The sequence below is a fragment of the Somniosus microcephalus genome, chromosome 15 (genome assembly GCF_052327205.1).
Source record: "Somniosus microcephalus isolate GS21.2 chromosome 15, FLI_Smic_1.0, whole genome shotgun sequence".
Lineage (NCBI taxonomy): Eukaryota > Metazoa > Chordata > Chondrichthyes > Squaliformes > Somniosidae > Somniosus > Somniosus microcephalus.
The window spans coordinates 14873144-14889126 of NC_141001.1; the positions used below are offsets into that span (position 1 = coordinate 14873144).

The 15983-nt window shown below is 61.7% G+C and overlaps 1 protein-coding gene across 1 annotated transcript; it reads right to left on the minus strand.

Moving 5' to 3' along the window:
- Positions 1–474: 474 nt before the first annotated feature.
- LOC147106554 (CD151 antigen-like) lies at positions 475–5443 on the minus strand. The gene is made up of 4 exons (XM_086007510.1): positions 5308–5443; positions 4145–4303; positions 2706–2792; positions 475–1870 (listed from the first exon to the last, which is right to left on the minus strand). The coding sequence occupies exons 1-4, from the start codon at positions 5374–5376 to the stop codon at positions 1808–1810; spliced, it is 378 nt and encodes a 125-aa protein (XP_085863636.1). The 5' UTR covers positions 5377–5443; the 3' UTR covers positions 475–1807.
- Positions 5444–15983: the final 10540 nt, after the last annotated feature.

A 15983-nucleotide genomic window follows, 5' to 3' on the forward strand; every position in this document is an offset into this window, starting at 1 on the left:
GGTGTTTTAGTGAACGTGTGAGGGTGTTTTGGTGAACGTGTGAGGGGTGTTTTGGTGAACGTGTGAGGGTGTTTTGGTGAATGTGTGAGGGGTGTTTTGGTGAACGTGTGGGGGTGTTTTGGTGAATGTGTGAGGGGTGTTTTAGTGAACGTGTGAGGGTGTTTTGGTGAACGTGTGAGGGGTGTTTTAGTGAGCGTGTGAGGGGTGTTTTGGTGAACGTGTGTGGGGTGTTTTGGTGAACGTGTGAGGGTGTTTTGGTGAATGTGTGAGGGGTGTTTTGGTGAACGTGTGGGGGTGTTTTGGTGAATGTGTGAGGGGTGTTTTAGTGAACGTGTGAGGGTGTTTTAGTGAACGTGTGAGGGGTGTTTTAGTGAGCGTGTGAGGGGTGTTTTGGTGAGTGTGTGGGGTGTTTTGGTGACTGTGTGTGGGTGTTTTGGTCAACATGCATGCATTCTCAAGCTCAGCGACACAGCGTGGTGTTAGATCTGGTTTTATTTTCTAAAGTAAATATAAAAATACAGGGTAGGAGTCGGAGAGAATTCCCCGCTGTGCTCGGTGACAGCTACAGTAATATAATAAAACGTTAGAGGGGGAGGAGCAGGGACACATCACAGTGCCTGGTCACATTCTCTGCTCCACACCGCCTTCAAAACAAACCCATTGGTAGTCCCAGCTCTCCACAGAGAACATGAGGCACAGACGCAGAATCAGCACATTTTACAGTCACTAGTTTAAATGTTAATTATTTGGTTACAATCTCTCCCACCACACTCCCCTCTCCCTCCCAACCAAGCAGTCAAAGGACAGCTGTGATTTCCAGAGCAGGTTAGTGCCATCACTTCCATCTGAAGCACAGGTTCCAGGCCGAGTATCTGAGTTGTTGCTGCTATAAAATACAGTGCTGTACGTGTTCACCGGTAATCGATCCCACAGACACCATGAAAGGGCAAGGACTCCTGAGTGACAGATTCATCGTCCTCCCTTCCCACGTCTCAGGGCGGCCGCTGGGTCCCGCTGCTCGTCCGCTTCAGGTTTTGTACCAAAAAGGAAGGCAGGACCGAGAAAGGCTGGTATCCACAGAGGGGGGGTGCTGCAGGACACGGCGACGACAGACTGGTGGGGGTGGGTGCGTTAGGGGAGTTGGCCCGCCGTCCTTCAGGGAAGTGTGTGGAATTCAGGCCAAGAGGAACCGGAGGAGAGGCCTTTAAATGGATTACATGGGCACTCCGCATTGAAGAGAACATCATCCATTTAAACCACCTGAGGGTGGACTTGCCAGTGAAATCCCGAGCTTTATTTCCTGATGGTTCGCTCGCTTTCTCTCGAGGCTTCGAGGGGCAAATGCCCTGGGAAGTTTCAACATACAGCCAGCGTCCAGCGGAGTGTTTACCTGCGACGGCCAGACTCGGGCCTATGATCATTGGTGTCAGTTCACTCAGTCACGTGGCAATCTCAGAGTGGGCATCAAACGCCCAGAGCCAGCACAGCTACAGGCTTATCAACGGGCCCTGATCCTACCATGTTAATGCTGAGGGTTATGTTTAGGAGTGACACAGGAGGGGAGCCCTGAGGTGGGGGAGCGGCCTGAGGTGGGGCGTGTGGGAGGGGCCGGAGGTCGGGGGATGGGCCTGAGGTGGGGTGGGGGAGGGGCCTGAGGTGGGGTGGGGTAGGGGCCTGAGGTGGGGTGGGGGAGGGGCCTGAGGTGGGATCCTGTATGGACCGCTTCTCATAACGCACCCTGGTGGAAATCGGTTTTATGGAAAGTGGAGGTGTGAATGCAGAGAGGAATGTGACTCCATTCCTCACTTTAATACGGAGTGTCCGCTTTCAGGTTCCGGTACAGACAGCAGGTGAAGATCATTCCGAAAATCTGCAAGGAAAAGAATAAATCACTGGCACATCGCCTACCAGGGGAGCCCACACTGACCCCAGGAGCCCGCGCTGACCCCAGGGGAGCCCGCGCTGACCCCGGGGGAGCCCGCGCTGACCCCGGGGGAGCCCGCGCTGACCCCGGGGGAGCCCGCGCTGACCCCGGGAGAGCCCGCGCTGACCCCGGGAGAGCCCGCGCTGACCCCGGGAGAGCCCGCGCTGACCCCGGGAGAGCCCGCGCTGACCCCGGGAGAGCCCGCGCTGACCCCGGGAGAGCCCGCGCTGACCCCGGGAGAGCCCGCACTGACCCCAGGGTGTCAAGCTAATAACGAGGAGGCCACACTGACTTCGCCACAGAGGCCACACCAGTGCAGAGGGCCCCTGGCACGGCTAACTCGAAGCTCCTTGATGCCAATCACTTTGATGCTCAGATCCTGGGATGACGATTTGCCATTTAAGTTGGTGGGCCGTAATTGACAGAATATCTCCCCTCCGGGCACCAATCAGACCCGACCTTCCTGCTCATCTCAGCTCATGCAAGGTCCTGTTCAGGCCGGGGTAGCCTGAGCCGGACTTAAAATGTCTCTCAACGGAACCAAGAAGCCAAACGTCTCCTTCAAAAAGGAGCTGGATAAATATCTGGTTGGCGGAGGATCACGGGGTTAAAGGGATCAGTGTGGGCCGAGAGCTTCAGACACTCGGACTGTTACTGAGATCCGAGATGAAGCCGGGGCCTCAGCCAGTGTCTCGTCACTCGGCTCTCTCGGTGCTTGCAGGTGTCCGTTCCAGAGAATGTTCCCAGCCCAGAGCCACGTATCCCTCAATTGTGTTCCTACCTGGACACAGGCAATTCCAATTCCCACTGCTCCGATAATCTTCAGGTGGGCCATGATGAACCCCTCCAGCTTGGTGATGCAGCCCCCCTGTAAAAACAACAGCTCTGTCACACTGGGGGCTCCACATGGAGTCACAGTGGCACTGAGTCACACAACAAGACCTTGGAGAGGGTGCAGAGGAGATTTACTAGAATGGCACCAGGTATGACCAGATTCAGTTACGTGGACAGACTGGAGAAGCTAGGGTTGTTCTCCAGCTAGCAGAGCCGGTTAAGAGGAGATCTGATAGAGGTGTTCAAAATCCTGAATGGTTAGGGAGAAACCATTTCCAGCTGCAGAAAGGCTAATAATCAGAGGACACAGATTTAAGGTGATTGGCAAAAGAACCAGAGGCGCCAGGAGGAAATACTTTGTTACACAGCGAGTTGTTGTGATCTGGAACGCGCTGCCTGAAAGGGCGGTGGGAGCGGAGTCAGTGGTAACTTTCAAAAGGGAATTAGATAAATGCTTGAAGGGGAAAATTCTGCAAGGGGATGGGCAAAGAGCAGGCGTGTGGGGCTAATTGGATAGTTCTACCAGAAAGTCAGCACAGGCACGATGGGCCGAATGTCCTCCTGTGCTGTATCACTCTGTCATTCTATAACAGTCATAGGGCAATACAACATGACAGAGCAATGAGCAGACCCAATAAACACAACAGAGAGACAGTGGGAGAGGGGCCCGCGGGGTGGGGTGGGGTAGCAGGGGGAATGGGTAAAGGAAATGACAAGGGAGTTGGAATGCACTCCCCAACAGGCAAGAAAAAGTGACTGGGATTCACTCCAGTCAATCCCTTCTTTGCATCCACAGGAAGGAGTGGGGACTGAGCCGCGGTCCCTGGGGCTCGGAGTGGGCACTGAGCCGCGGTCCCTGGGGCTCGGGGTGGGGACTGAGCCGCGGTCCCTGGGGCTCGGAGTGGGGACTGAGCCGCGGTCCCTGGGGCTCGGGGTGGGGACTGAGCCGCGGTCCCTGGGGCTCGGGCTGGGGACTGAGACGCGGTCCCTGGGGCTCGGGCTGGGGACTGAGACGCGGTCCCTGGGGCTCGGAGTGGGGACTGAGCCGCGGTCCCTGGGGCTCGGAGTGGGGACTGAGCCGCGGTCCCTGGGGCTCGGAGTGGGCACTGAGCCGCGGTCCCTGGGGCTCGGAGTGGGCACTGAGCCGCGGTCCCTGGGGCTCGGAGTGGGCACTGAGCCGCGGTCCCTGGGGCTCGGAGTGGGGACTGAGCCGCAGTCCCTGGGGCTCGGAGTGGGGGCGGGAGTGGGGGACGGAGTGGGGGCAGAGCCACGGTTCCTGGGGCTCGGAGTGGCGACTGAGCCACGGTCCCTGGGGCTCGGGGTGTGGACGGAGTGGGGGCCGGATGGGGGCCGGAGTGGGGGCCCGGGGTTCCTGCTCACACTCACCTCCACCTTGTAGATATTGGATGGGTGGTCTCTCTTCCCACACCCAGTGGTCTTAGTCTTGCAGCAGCTGTCCGGCACAATCCGCCCTCCCGATTGCTCGCTCTTCACCCACGTGCTCTCTCGCCAGTCCATTGAGTTGTTGCTCCCACAGCAGCGGAACTGAGGAGACAAGTATAGAGAGCGTGAGAGTGAGATTGAGAGTGAGAGAGTGTTTAGTGAGGGGTCAGCAGCCCAGAGGCAGTGACAGCAAGGGGGAGACACCCAGCAAAGCTCCCTCAGACCTCCCTGCAACTGAAACTAGCATTTCCAGCAGGCTGTGGAACAGCGGGGAGTCACGGCCTGTACGAGGAGTGTAACCTTCATCAGAACTGAACACTGACTGACTGACATGCACAGGATTCGAGGGCTGATTTTACAGGGCCAGTCAGGACTATTGAAAGAGGCAACCAGATCCTACGGGATAATTCTTGCAGCCGACACCCACACTGCTGCCAAAGCCACACTCCCTCCTCCCGCCTACCCCACTCCCTCCCCACAGGCCCCCCTCCTCTCCCCGTGTCGGACCCCCTCGCGTGCACTCTCCCCGTGTCGGACCCCCTCGCGTGCACTCTCCCCGTGTCGGACCCCCTCGCGTTCACTCTCCCCGTGTCGGACCCCCTCGCGTTCACTCTCCCCGTGTCGGACCCCCTCGCGTTCATTCTCCCCGTGTCGGACCCCCTCGCGTTCACTCTCCCCGTGTCGGACCCGCGCATGTTCACTCTCCCCGTGTCGGACCCCCTCGCGTTCACTCTCCCCGTGTCGGACCCCCTCGCGTTCACTCTCCCCGTGTCGGACCCCCTCGCGTTCACTCTCCCCGTGTCGGACCCCCTCGCGTTCACTCTCCCCGTGTCGGACCCCCTCGCGCTCACTCTCCCCGTGTCGGACCCCCTCGCGTTCACTCTCCCCGTGTCGGACCCCCTCGCGTTCACTCTCCCCGTGTCGGACCCCCTCGCGTTCACTCTCCCCGTGTCGGACCCCCTCGCGTTCACTCTCCCCGTGTCGGACCCGCGCATGTTCACTCTCCCCGTGTCAAACCCCCTCGTGCTCACCCTCCCCGTGTCGGACCCCCTCGTGTTCACTCTCCCCATGTTCAAGGTCTCACTGTTTGCCGAGTGGTTACTCACATCCTGCTGAAGTTTATCGACAGCCTTGGTGATCCTCTCCTCTCCAGCCACCCTATACTTCTCGATCATCGTCACTCTCAAGTTTGTCTTCAGATCATCACTCAGCTGGAACAGAGAGGAGTGAGACTGAGTGCGAGAGGAGACAGAGAGTGAAGAGGGTGGAGAGAGGAGGGTGGAGAGAGGAGGGTGGAGAGAGGAGGGTGGAGAGAGGAGGGTGGAGAGAGGAGGGTGGAGAGAGGAGGGTGGAGAGAGGAGGGTGGAGAGAGGAGGGTGGAGAGGGGAGGGTGGAGAGAGGAGGGTGAGAGAGAGGAGGGTGAGAGAGAGGAGGGTGGTGAGAGGAGGGTGAGAGAGAGAGGAGGGTGAGAGAGAGAGGAGGGTTGAGAGAGGAGGGTTGAGAGAGGAGGGTGGAGAGAGGAGGGTAGGGCGAGAGGGTGAGCGAGACTGGGAGTCCGTGAGAGCACGTGAGAGAGAGTGAGAGCGCGAGAGAGAGAGTGAGAGAGTGAGAGCGCGAGAGAGAGAGTGAGAGCGCGAGAGAGAGAGTGAGAGCGCGAGAGAGAGTGAGAGCGCGAGAGAGAGAGTGAGAGCGCGAGGGAGAGTGAGAGCGCGTGAGAGAGTGAGAGCGCGTGAGAGAGAGCGAGAGCGCGCGCGAGAGCGAGAGCGAGCGAGAGCGCGCGCGAGAGAGCGAGAGCGAGAGAGCGAGAGCGCACGCGAGAGCGAGAGCGCGCGCGAGAGCGAGCGAGAGGGCGCGAGAGAGAGCGAGAGCGCGCGAGAGAGAGCGAGAGCGCGCGAGAGAGAGCGAGAGCGCGCGAGAGAGAGCGAGAGCGCGCGAGCGAGAGAGCGCGCGAGAGAGCGAGAGCGCGCGCGAGAGAGCGAGAGCGCGCGCGAGAGAGCGAGAGCGCGCGAGAGAGCGAGAGCGCGCGAGAGAGAGCGAGAGCGCGCGAGAGAGAGCGAGAGCGCGCGAGAGAGAGCGAGAGCGCGCGAGAGAGAGCGAGAGCGCGCGAGAGAGAGCGAGAGAGCGCGAGAGAGCGCGAGAGAGTGAGAGCGAGAGCGCGTGAGAGCGAGCGCGCGAGAGAGTGAGAGCGAGAGCGCGCGAGAGAGAGAGAGCGCGAGAGCGCGTGAGAGAGAGCGCGAGAGAGAGAGAGTGAGAGCGCGTGAGAGAGTGAGAGCGCGTGAGAGAGTGAGAGCGCGTGAGAGAGTGAGAGCGCGTGAGAGAGTGAGAGCGCGCGAGAGAGAGTGAGAGTGAGAGTGAGAGCGCATGAGAGCGCGAGAGTGAGAGCGCGTGAGAGAGAGAGCGCGAGAGAGTGAGAGAGAGAGAGCGCGTGAGAGAGAGAGCGCGTGAGAGAGTGAGAGCGCGAGAGAGAGCACGTGAGAGAGTGAGAGCGCGATAGAGCGAGAGAGCGCGCGAGAGAGCGAGAGCGCGCGAGAGAGAGCGAGAGCGCGCGAGAGGGCGCGAGAGAGAGCGAGAGCGCGCGAGAGTGAGAGCGCGAGATAGAGTGAGCGCGCGAGAGAGAGCGCGCGAGATTGAGAGCGCGCGAGAGCGCGCGAGCGCGTGAGAGAGAGAGTGAGAGCGAGAGAGAGCGAGAGCGCGTGAGAGAGAGCGAGAGCGCGTGAGAGAGAGCGAGAGCAAGAGCGCGCGAGAGAGAGCGAGCGAGAGAGTGAGAGCGCGCGAGAGAGAGTGAGAGCGCGCGAGAGAGAGTGAGAGCGCGAGAGAGAGTGAGAGCGCGAGAGTGAGAGCACGTGAGAGAGAGCGCGTGAGAGAGTGAGAGCGCGTGAGAGAGAGTGACAGCGCGAGAGTGAGAGCGCGTGAGAGAGTGACAGCGCGTGAGAGAGAGCGTGAGAGAGCACGTGAGAGAGTGAGAGCGCGAGAGAGAGTGAGAGCGCGAGAGAGAGAGTGAGAGCGCGAGAGAGAGTGAGAGCGCGAGAGAGAGTGGGAGCGCGTGAGAGAGAGAGCGCGTGAGTGTGAGTGAGAGCGCGTGAGCGCGTGAGAGTGAGAGCGCGTGAGAGAGAGTGAGAGCGCGAGAGAGTGAGAGCGCGTGAGAGAGAGCGAGTGAGAGAGCGCGTGAGAGAGTGAGAGCGCGTGAGAGTGAGAGAGTGAGAGCGAGAGCGCGCGAGAGAGCGAGAGCGCGCGAGAGAGAGTGAGCGCGCGAGAGAGAGAGCGCGCGAGAGAGAGCGCGAGAGAGAGAGAGAGCGCGAGAGAGAGTGAGCGCGAGAGAGTGAGAGCGCGTGAGAGAGTGAGCGCGAGAGAGAGTGAGCGCGAGAGAGTGAGAGCGCGTGAGAGAGTGAGAGCGCGAGAGTGAGAGCGAGCGCGAGAGAGAGTGAGAGCGCGAGAGAGAGTGAGAGCGCGCGAGAAAGAGTGAGAGCGCGTGAGAGAGTGAGAGAGAGCGAGAGCGCGTGAGAGAGTGAGAGAGAGCGAGAGCGCGTGAGAGAGCGAGAGCGCGTGAGAGCGCGAGAGAGAGTGAGAGCGCGAGAGAGAGTGAGAGCGCGAGAGAGAGTGAGAGCGCGTGAGAGAGTGAGAGCGCGAGAGAGAGTGAGAGCGCGAGAGAGAGTGAGAGAGAGTGAGAGCGCGAGAGAGAGTGAGAGCGCGAGAGAGAGTGAGAGCGCGAGAGAGCGAGAGAGAGTGAGAGCGCGAGAGAGAGTGAGAGCGCGAGAGAGTGAGAGCGCGAGAGAGTGAGAGCGCGTGAGAGTGAGAGCGCGCGAGAGAGTGAGAGCGCGAGAGAGAGTGAGAGCGCGTGAGAGTGAGAGCGCGTGAGAGAGTGAGAGCGCGAGAGAGAGTGAGAGCGCGAGAGAGTGAGAGAGTGAGAGCGCGTGAGAGAGTGAGAGCGCGAGAGAGAGTGAGAGCGCGAGAGAGCGCGAGAGAGAGTGAGAGCGCGAGAGAGCGCGAGAGAGAGTGAGAGCGCGAGAGAGTGAGAGCGCGAGAGAGTGAGAGCGCGAGAGTGAGAGCGAGAGAGAGTGAGAGCGCGCGAGAAAGAGTGAGCGCGTGAGAGTGAGAGCGCGCGAGAGAGTGAGAGCGCGCGAGAGTGAGAGCGCGCGAGAGAGAGTGAGAGCACGCGAGAGAGAGTGAGAGCACGCGAGAGTGAGAGCGCGAGAGTGAGAGCGCGTGAGAGAGAGAGCGCGAGAGAGTGAGAGCGCGAGAGAGAGAGAGCGCGTGAGAGAGTGAGAGCACGTGAGAGTGAGAGAGCGCGTGAGTGAGAGCGCATGAGAGTGAGAGCGCGAGAGAGTGAGTGAGAGCGCGTGAGAGAGAGTGAGAGCACGTGAGAGAGAGTGAGAGCGCGAGAGAGAGTGAGAGCGCGTGAGTGAGAGCGCGAGAGAGAGTGAGAGCGCGTGAGAGAGTGAGAGCGCGTGAGAGAGGGCGCGTGAGAGAGAGTGAGAGCGCGAGAGTGAGAGCGCGAGAGAGAGTGAGAGCGCGAGAGAGAGTGAGAGCGCGAGAGAGAGTGAGAGCGCGTGAGAGAGAGAGCGCGAGAGTGTGAGAGCGCGAGAGAGTGAGAGCGCGAGAGAGAGCGAGAGCGCGAGAGAGAGCGAGAGCGCGAGAGCGAGAGCGCGAGAGAGAGCGAGAGCGCGAGAGAGAGCGAGAGCGCGAGAGAGAGCGAGAGCGCGTGAGAGAGAGAGCGCGAGAGTGTGAGAGCGCGAGAGAGTGAGAGCGCGAGAGAGAGCGAGAGCGCGAGAGAGAGCGAGAGCGCGCGAGAGAGAGCGAGAGCGCGCGAGAGAGTGAGAGCGCGAGAGCGCGTGAGAGAGAGTGAGAGCACGTGAGAGTGAGAGAGAGCGCGAGAGAGTGAGAGCGCGTGAGAGTGAGAGCACGTGAGAGAGTGAGAGCGCGTGAGAGAGTGAGAGCGCGAGAGAGAGTGAGAGCGCGTGAGAGAGTGAGAGTGCGTGAGAGAGAGTGAGAGCGCGAGAGTGAAAGCGCGAGAGAGTGAGAGCGCGTGAGAGAGTGAGAGCGCGTGAGAGTGAGAGAGGGCGCGTGAGAGAGAGTGAGAGCGCGAGAGAGAGAGTGAGAGCACGTGAGAGTGAGAGAGAGCGCGAGAGAGAGTGAGAGCGCGAGAGAGTGAGAGCGCGAGAGAGTGAGAGCGAGTGAGAGAGAGAGCGCGTGAGAGAGAGTGAAAGCGCGTGAGAGAGAGTGAGAGCGCGCGAGAGTGAGAGCGCGCGAGAGTGAGAGCGCGTGAGAGTGAGAGAGCGCGCGAGAGAGAGCGCGAGAGAGAGAGCGCGTGAGAGAGTGTGAGCGCGAGAGAGTGAGAGCGCGAGAGAGAGTGAGAGCACGTGAGAGAGCGCGTGAGAGAGAGTGAGAGCGCGTGAGAGAGAGAGCGCGTGAGAGAGTGAGAGCGCGAGAGAGAGTGAGAGCGCGTGAGAGAGTGAGAGCGCGTGAGAGAGTGAGAGCGCGTGAGAGAGTGAGAGCGCGTGAGAGAGTGAGAGCGCGTGAGAGAGTGAGCGCGTGAGAGAGAGAGCGCGTGAGAGAGAGTGAAAGCGCGTGAGAGAGAGTGAGAGCGCGCGAGAGTGAGAGCGCGCGAGAGAGAGTGAGAGCGCGCGAGAGAGTGAGAGCGCGCGAGAGAGTGAGAGCGCGCGAGAGAGTGAGAGCGCGCGAGAGAGAGTGAGAGCGCGCGAGAGTGAGAGCGCGCGCGCGCGAGAGAGAGCGAGAGCGCGCGAGAGTGAGAGCGCGCGAGAGAGAGTGAGAGCGCGCGAGAGAGAGTGAGAGCGCGCGAGAGAGAGTGAGCGCGCGAGAGAGAGTGAGAGCGCGAGAGAGTGAGAGCGCGAGAGAGTGAGAGCGCGAGAGAGTGAGAGCGCGAGAGAGAGTGCGAGCGCGACATAGAGAGCGCGAGAGAGAGTGAGAGCGCGCGAGAGAGAGTGAGAGCGCGCGAGAGAGAGTGAGAGCGCGCGAGAGAGAGTGAGAGCGCGCGAGAGAGAGTGAGAGCGCGCGAGAGAGAGTGAGAGCGCGCGAGAGAGAGTGAGAGCGCGCGAGAGAGAGTGAGAGCGCGCGAGAGAGAGTGAGAGCGCGCGAGAGAGAGTGAGAGGGCGCGAGAGAGAGGGAGAGCGCGCGAGAGTGAGAGCGCGCGAGAGAGTGAGAGCGCGCGAGTGAGAGTGAGAGCGCGTGAGAGTGAGAGCGCGTGAGAGCGCGTGAGAGCGCGTGAGAGAGAGTGAGAGCGCGAGAGAGAGAGTGAGAGCGCGCCAGAGAGAGTGAGAGCGCGCCAGAGAGAGTGAGAGCGCGCCAGAGAGAGTGAGAGCGTGCCAGAGAGAGTGAGAGCGCGCCAGAGAGTGAGAGCACGTGAGAGAGGGAGAGCGCGAGCGCGACAGAGAGTGAGAGCGCGTGAGAGAGGGAGAGCGCGAGAGTGACAGCGCGAGAGAGAGTGAGAGCGCGAGAGAGTGAGAGCGCGTGAGAGTGAGAGCGCGAGAGAGTGCGAGAGCGCGTGAGAGCGAGAGCGCGTGAGAGAGTGCGAGAGCGCGTGAGAGAGCGAGAGCGCGTGAGAGAGCGAGAGCGCGTGAGAGAGCGAGAGCGCGTGAAAGAGAGTGAGAGCGAGAGAGAGAGCGCGAGCGAGAGAGTGCGTGAGAGAGTGAGAGCACGAGAGAGAGAGAGCGCGAGAGTGAGAGCGCGAGAGAGAGAGTGAGAGCGCGCCAGAGTGAGAGCGCGAGAGAGTGAGAGCGCGTGAGAGTGAGAGCGCGAGAGAGTGAGAGCGCGTGAGCGCGAGAGAGAGAGTGAGAGCGCGTGAGAGAGAGTGAGAGCGCGTGAGAGAGAGTGAGAGAGAGTGAGAGCGCGTGAGAGAGTGAGAGCGCGCGAGAGAGAGTGAGAGCGCGCGAGAGAGAGTGAGAGCGCGCGAGAGAGAGTGAGAGCGCGCGAGAGAGAGTGAGCGCGCGAGAGAGTGAGAGCGCGAGAGAGTGAGAGCGCGAGAGAGAGTGCGAGCGCGACATAGAGAGCGCGAGAGAGAGTGAGAGCGCGCGAGAGAGAGTGAGAGCGCGCGAGAGAGAGTGAGAGCGCGCGAGAGAGAGTGAGAGCGCGCGAGAGAGAGTGAGAGCGCGCGAGAGAGAGTGAGAGCGCGCGAGAGAGAGTGAGAGCGCGCGAGAGAGAGTGAGAGGGCGCGAGAGAGAGGGAGAGCGCGCGAGAGTGAGAGCGCGCGAGAGAGTGAGAGCGCGCGAGTGAGAGTGAGAGCGCGTGAGAGTGAGAGCGCGTGAGAGCGCGTGAGAGCGCGTGAGAGAGAGTGAGAGCGCGTGAGAGAGAGTGAGAGCGCGAGAGAGAGAGTGAGAGCGCGCCAGAGAGAGTGAGAGCGCGCCAGAGAGAGTGAGAGCGCGCCAGAGAGAGTGAGAGCGTGCCAGAGAGAGTGAGAGCGCGCCAGAGAGTGAGAGCACGTGAGAGAGGGAGAGCGCGAGCGCGACAGAGAGTGAGAGCGCGTGAGAGAGGGAGAGCGCGAGAGTGACAGCGCGAGAGAGAGTGAGAGCGCGAGAGAGTGAGAGCGCGTGAGAGTGAGAGCGCGAGAGAGTGCGAGAGCGCGTGAGAGCGAGAGCGCGTGAGAGAGTGCGAGAGCGCGTGAGAGAGCGAGAGCGCGTGAGAGAGCGAGAGCGCGTGAAAGAGAGTGAGAGCGAGAGAGAGAGCGCGAGCGAGAGAGTGCGTGAGAGAGTGAGAGCACGAGAGAGAGAGAGCGCGTGAGAGTGAGAGCGCGAGAGAGAGAGTGAGAGCGCGCCAGAGTGAGAGCGCGAGAGAGTGAGAGCGCGTGAGAGTGAGAGCGCGAGAGAGTGAGAGCGCGAGAGTGAGAGCGCGAGAGAGAGAGTGAGAGCGCGTGAGAGAGAGTGAGAGCGCGTGAGAGAGAGTGAGAGCGCGTGAGAGAGAGTGAGAGCGCGTGAGAGAGAGTGAGAGAGAGTGAGAGCGCGTGAGAGTGAGAGCACGCGAGAGAGAGCGAGAGAGCGAGAGCGCGCGCGAGAGAGCGCGCGCGAGAGAGCGAGCGCGAGAGAGCGAGCGCGAGAGAGCGAGAGAGCGAGAGCGCGCGAGAGTGCGAGCGCGTGAGAGAGTGCGAGAGCGCGCGAGAGAGCGAGAGAGAGAGCGAGAGAGCGCGCGAGAGAGCGAGAGGGCTCGAGAGAGCGAGAGCGCGTGAGAGAGAGCGAGAGCGCGTGAGAGAGCGAGAGCGCGTGAGAGAGAGCGAGAGCGCGCGAGAGCGAGAGCGCGCGAGAGAGCGAGAGCGCGCGAGAGAGCGAGAGAGAGCGAGAGCGCGCGAGAGAGCGAGAGCGCGCGAGAGAGTGCGAGAGCGCGTGAGAGCGAGAGCGCGCGAGAGCGAGTGAGAGAGTGCGAGAGCGCGTGAGGGAGAGTGAGAGAGAGAGAGCGCGAGCGAGAGAGTGCGTGAGAGAGAGCGCGCGTGAGAGCGAGAGAAAGAGAGAGAGCGCGAGAGAGAGTGAGAGCGCGTGAGAGTGAGAGCGCGTGAGAGAGTGAGAGCGCGTGAGAGAGTGAAAGCGCGTGAGAGTGAGAGCACGTGAGAGAGTGAGAGCGAGAGAGAGAGCGCGTGAGAGAGTGAGAGCGCGTGAGAGAGAGTGAGAGCGCGCGAGAGAGAGTGAGAGCGCGCGAGAGAGTGAGAGCGCGCGAGCACGCGAGAGAGTGAGAGCACGTGAGAGTGAGAGAGCGCGAGAGAGAGTGAGAGCGCGTGAGAGAGAGTGAGAGCGCGCGAGAGAGAGTGAGAGCGCGTGAGAGAGTGAGAGCGCGTGAGAGTGAGAGCGCGTGAGAGAGTGAGAGCGCGTGAGAGAGTGAGAGCGCGTGAGAGTGAGAGCACGTGAGAGTGAGTGAGAGCGCGAGAGAGAGTGAGAGCGCGTGAGAGAGTGAGAGAGAGAGAGCGCGTGAGAGAGTGAGAGCGCGAGAGAGTGAGAGCACGCGAGAGAGTGAGAGCGCGCGAGAGAGTGAGAGCGCGCGAGAGAGTGAGAGCGCGCGAGCACGCGAGAGAGTGAGAGCACGTGAGAGTGAGAGAGCGCGAGAGAGTGAGAGCGCGAGAGAGAGTGAGAGCGCGTGAGAGAGTGAGAGCGCGTGAGAGAGTGAGAGCACGTGAGAGAGTGAGAGCACGTGAGAGAGCGAGAGCGTGAAAGAGTGAGAGCGCGAGAGAGAGTGAGAGCGAGAGTGAGAGCGCGTGAGAGCGCGAGAGTGAGAGCGCGTGAGAGTGAGTGAGAGCGCGCCAGAGAGAGTGAGAGCGCGAGAGAGTGAGAGCGCGAGAGAGAGTGAGAGCGCGAGAGAGAGAGCGCGTGAGAGAGAGTGAGAGCGCGAGAGAGTGACAGCGTGAGAGTGACAGCGTGAGAGTGACAGCGTGAGAGAGCGCGTGAGAGAGCGCGTGAAAGAGTGAGAGCGTGAGAGAGAGAGCGCGTGAGAGAGCGAGAGAGAGTGAGAGAGTGAGAGCGCGTGAGAGTGAGAGCGCGTGAGAGTGAGAGCGCGAGAGAGTGAGAGCGCGAGAGAGAGTGAGAGCGCGTGAGAGAGCGAGAGAGTGAGAGCGCGAGAGAGTGAGAGCGCGAGAGAGTGAGAGCGCGAGAGAGTGAGAGCGCGTGAGAGAGAGTGAGAGCGCGCCAGAGAGAGCGAGAGCGCGCGAGAGAGAGCGAGAGCGCGCGAGAGAGTGCGAGAGAGCGCGAGAGAGCGAGAGCGCGCGAGAGAGAGCGAGAGCGCGCGAGAGAGAGCGAGAGCGCGCGAGAGAGAGCGAGAGCGCGAGAGAGCGAGAGCGCGTGAGAGAGAGTGAGAGCGCGCCAGAGAGAGTGAGAGCGCGAGAGAGAGTGAGAGCGCGTGAGAGTGAGAGCGCGTGAGAGAGAGCGAGAGCGCGTGAGAGAGAGCGAGAGCGCGTGAGAGAGAGCGAGAGCGCGTGAGAGAGAGCGAGAGCGCGTGAGAGAGAGCGAGAGCGCGTGAGAGCGTGAGAGAGAGCGAGAGCGCGTGAGAGAGAGCGAGAGCGCGCGAGAGTGTGAGAGCGCGCGAGAGCGAGAGCGCGCGAGAGAGCGAGAGCGCGCGAGAGCGCGTGAGAGAGCGAGAGCGCGTGAGAGAGCGAGAGCGCGTGAGAGAGCGAGAGCGCGTGAGAGAGCGAGAGCGCGTGAGAGAGTGCGAGAGCGCGTGAGAGAGTGCGAGAGCGCGTGAGAGAGTGCGAGAGCGCGTGAGAGAGCGAGAGCGCGTGAGGGAGCGAGAGCGCGAGAGTGAGAGAGAGAGAGAGCGCGAGCGAGAGAGTGCGTGAGAGAGAGGGTGAGAGCGCGTGAGAGAGCGAGAGAAAGAGAGAGAGCGCGAGAGAGAGTGAGAGCGCGTGAGAGAGAGTGAGAGCGCGTGAGAGAGTGAGAGCGCGTGAGAGTGAGTGAGAGCGCGTGAGAGAGTGAGAGCGCGCGAGAGTGAGAGCGCGAGAGAGTGAGAGCGCGTGAGAGAGTGAGAGCGCGTGAGAGAGTGAGAGCGCGTGAGAGTGAGAGCGCGAGAGAGTGAGAGCGCGAGAGAGAGTGAGAGCGCGTGAGAGAGAGTGAGAGCGCGCCAGAGAGAGTGCGCCAGAGAGAGTGAGAGCGCGCCAGAGAGAGTGAGAGCGCGCCAGAGAGAGTGAGAGTGAGAGCGCGTGAGAGAGCGACAGCGCGTGAGAGAGAGCGAGAGCGCGTGAGAGAGCGAGAGCGCGTGAGGGAGCGAGAGCGCGTGAGGGAGAGTGAGAGCGAGAGAGCGCGAGCGAGCGTGAGAGAGAGCGCGCGTGAGAGAGCGAGAGAAAGAGAGCGCGAGAGAGAGTGAGAGCGCGTGAGAGTGAGAGAGAGTGAGAGCGCGTGAGAGAGTGAGAGCGCGTGAGAGAGTGAGAGCGCGTGAGAGTGAGAGCACGTGAGAGCGCGAGAGAGAGTGAGAGCGCGTGAGAGAGTGAGAGCGCGTGAGAGAGTGAGAGCGCGAGAGAGAGAGAGAGCGCGTGAGAGAGAGTGAGAGCGCGCGAGAGAGTGAGAGCGCGCGAGCACGCGAGAGAGTGAGAGCACGTGAGAGTGAGAGAGCGCGAGAGTGAGTGAGAGCGCGCGAGCACGCGAGAGAGTGAGAGCGCGCGAGAGAGTGAGAGCGCGTGAGAGCGAGAGCGTGAAAGAGTGAGAGCGCGAGAGTGAGAGCGCGTGAGAGTGAGTGAGAGCGCGAGAGAGAGTGAGAGCGCGAGAGAGAGTGAGAGCGCGAGAGTGAGAGCGCGAGAGAGAGTGAGAGCGCGAGAGAGAGAGCGCGCGAGAGAGTGACAGCGTGAGAGAGAGTGACAGCGTGAGAGTGACAGCGTGAGAGAGCGTGAAAGAGTGAGAGCGTGAGAGAGAGAGAGCGCGTGAGAGCACGTGAGAGAGTGAGAGCGCGAGAGAGCGAGAGAGAGTGAGTGCGCGTGAGAGTGAGAGCGCGAGAGAGAGTGACAACGCGAGAGAGTGCGCGTGAGAGAGCGAGAGCGCGTGAGAGAGCGCGTGAGAGAGTGAGAGAGAGAGCGCGTGAGAGAGAGCGCGCGTGAGAGAGCGAGAGAAAGAGAGCGCGAGAGAGTGAGAGCGCGTGAGAGAGTGAGAGCGCGTGAGAGAGTGAGAGCGCGTGAGAGAGTGAGAGCGCGTGAGAGTGAGAGCACGTGAGAGTGAGTGAGAGCGCGAGAGAGAGTGAGAGCGCGTGAGAGAGTGAGAGCGCGAGAGAGAGAGAGAGAGCGCGTGAGAGAGAGTGAGAGCGCGAGAGAGTGAGAGCGCGCGAGAGAGTGAGAGCGCGCGAGCACGCGAGAGAGTGAGAGCGCGCGAGAGAG

Excerpts from the sequence above, each read along its gene's own strand:
- LOC147106554 (XM_086007510.1), bottom strand. The coding sequence starts at position 5,376 with ATGATCGAGAAGTATAGGGTGGCTGGAGAGGAGAGGATCACCAAGGCT. Across the intron at positions 2,793-4,144 it reads CCAATATCTACAAGGTGGAG|GGGGGCTGCATCACCAAGCT; the intron begins GTGAGTGTGAGC and ends TTGTTTTTACAG. Across the intron at positions 1,871-2,705 it reads TTGGAATTGCCTGTGTCCAG|ATTTTCGGAATGATCTTCAC; the intron begins GTAGGAACACAA and ends TTTTCCTTGCAG.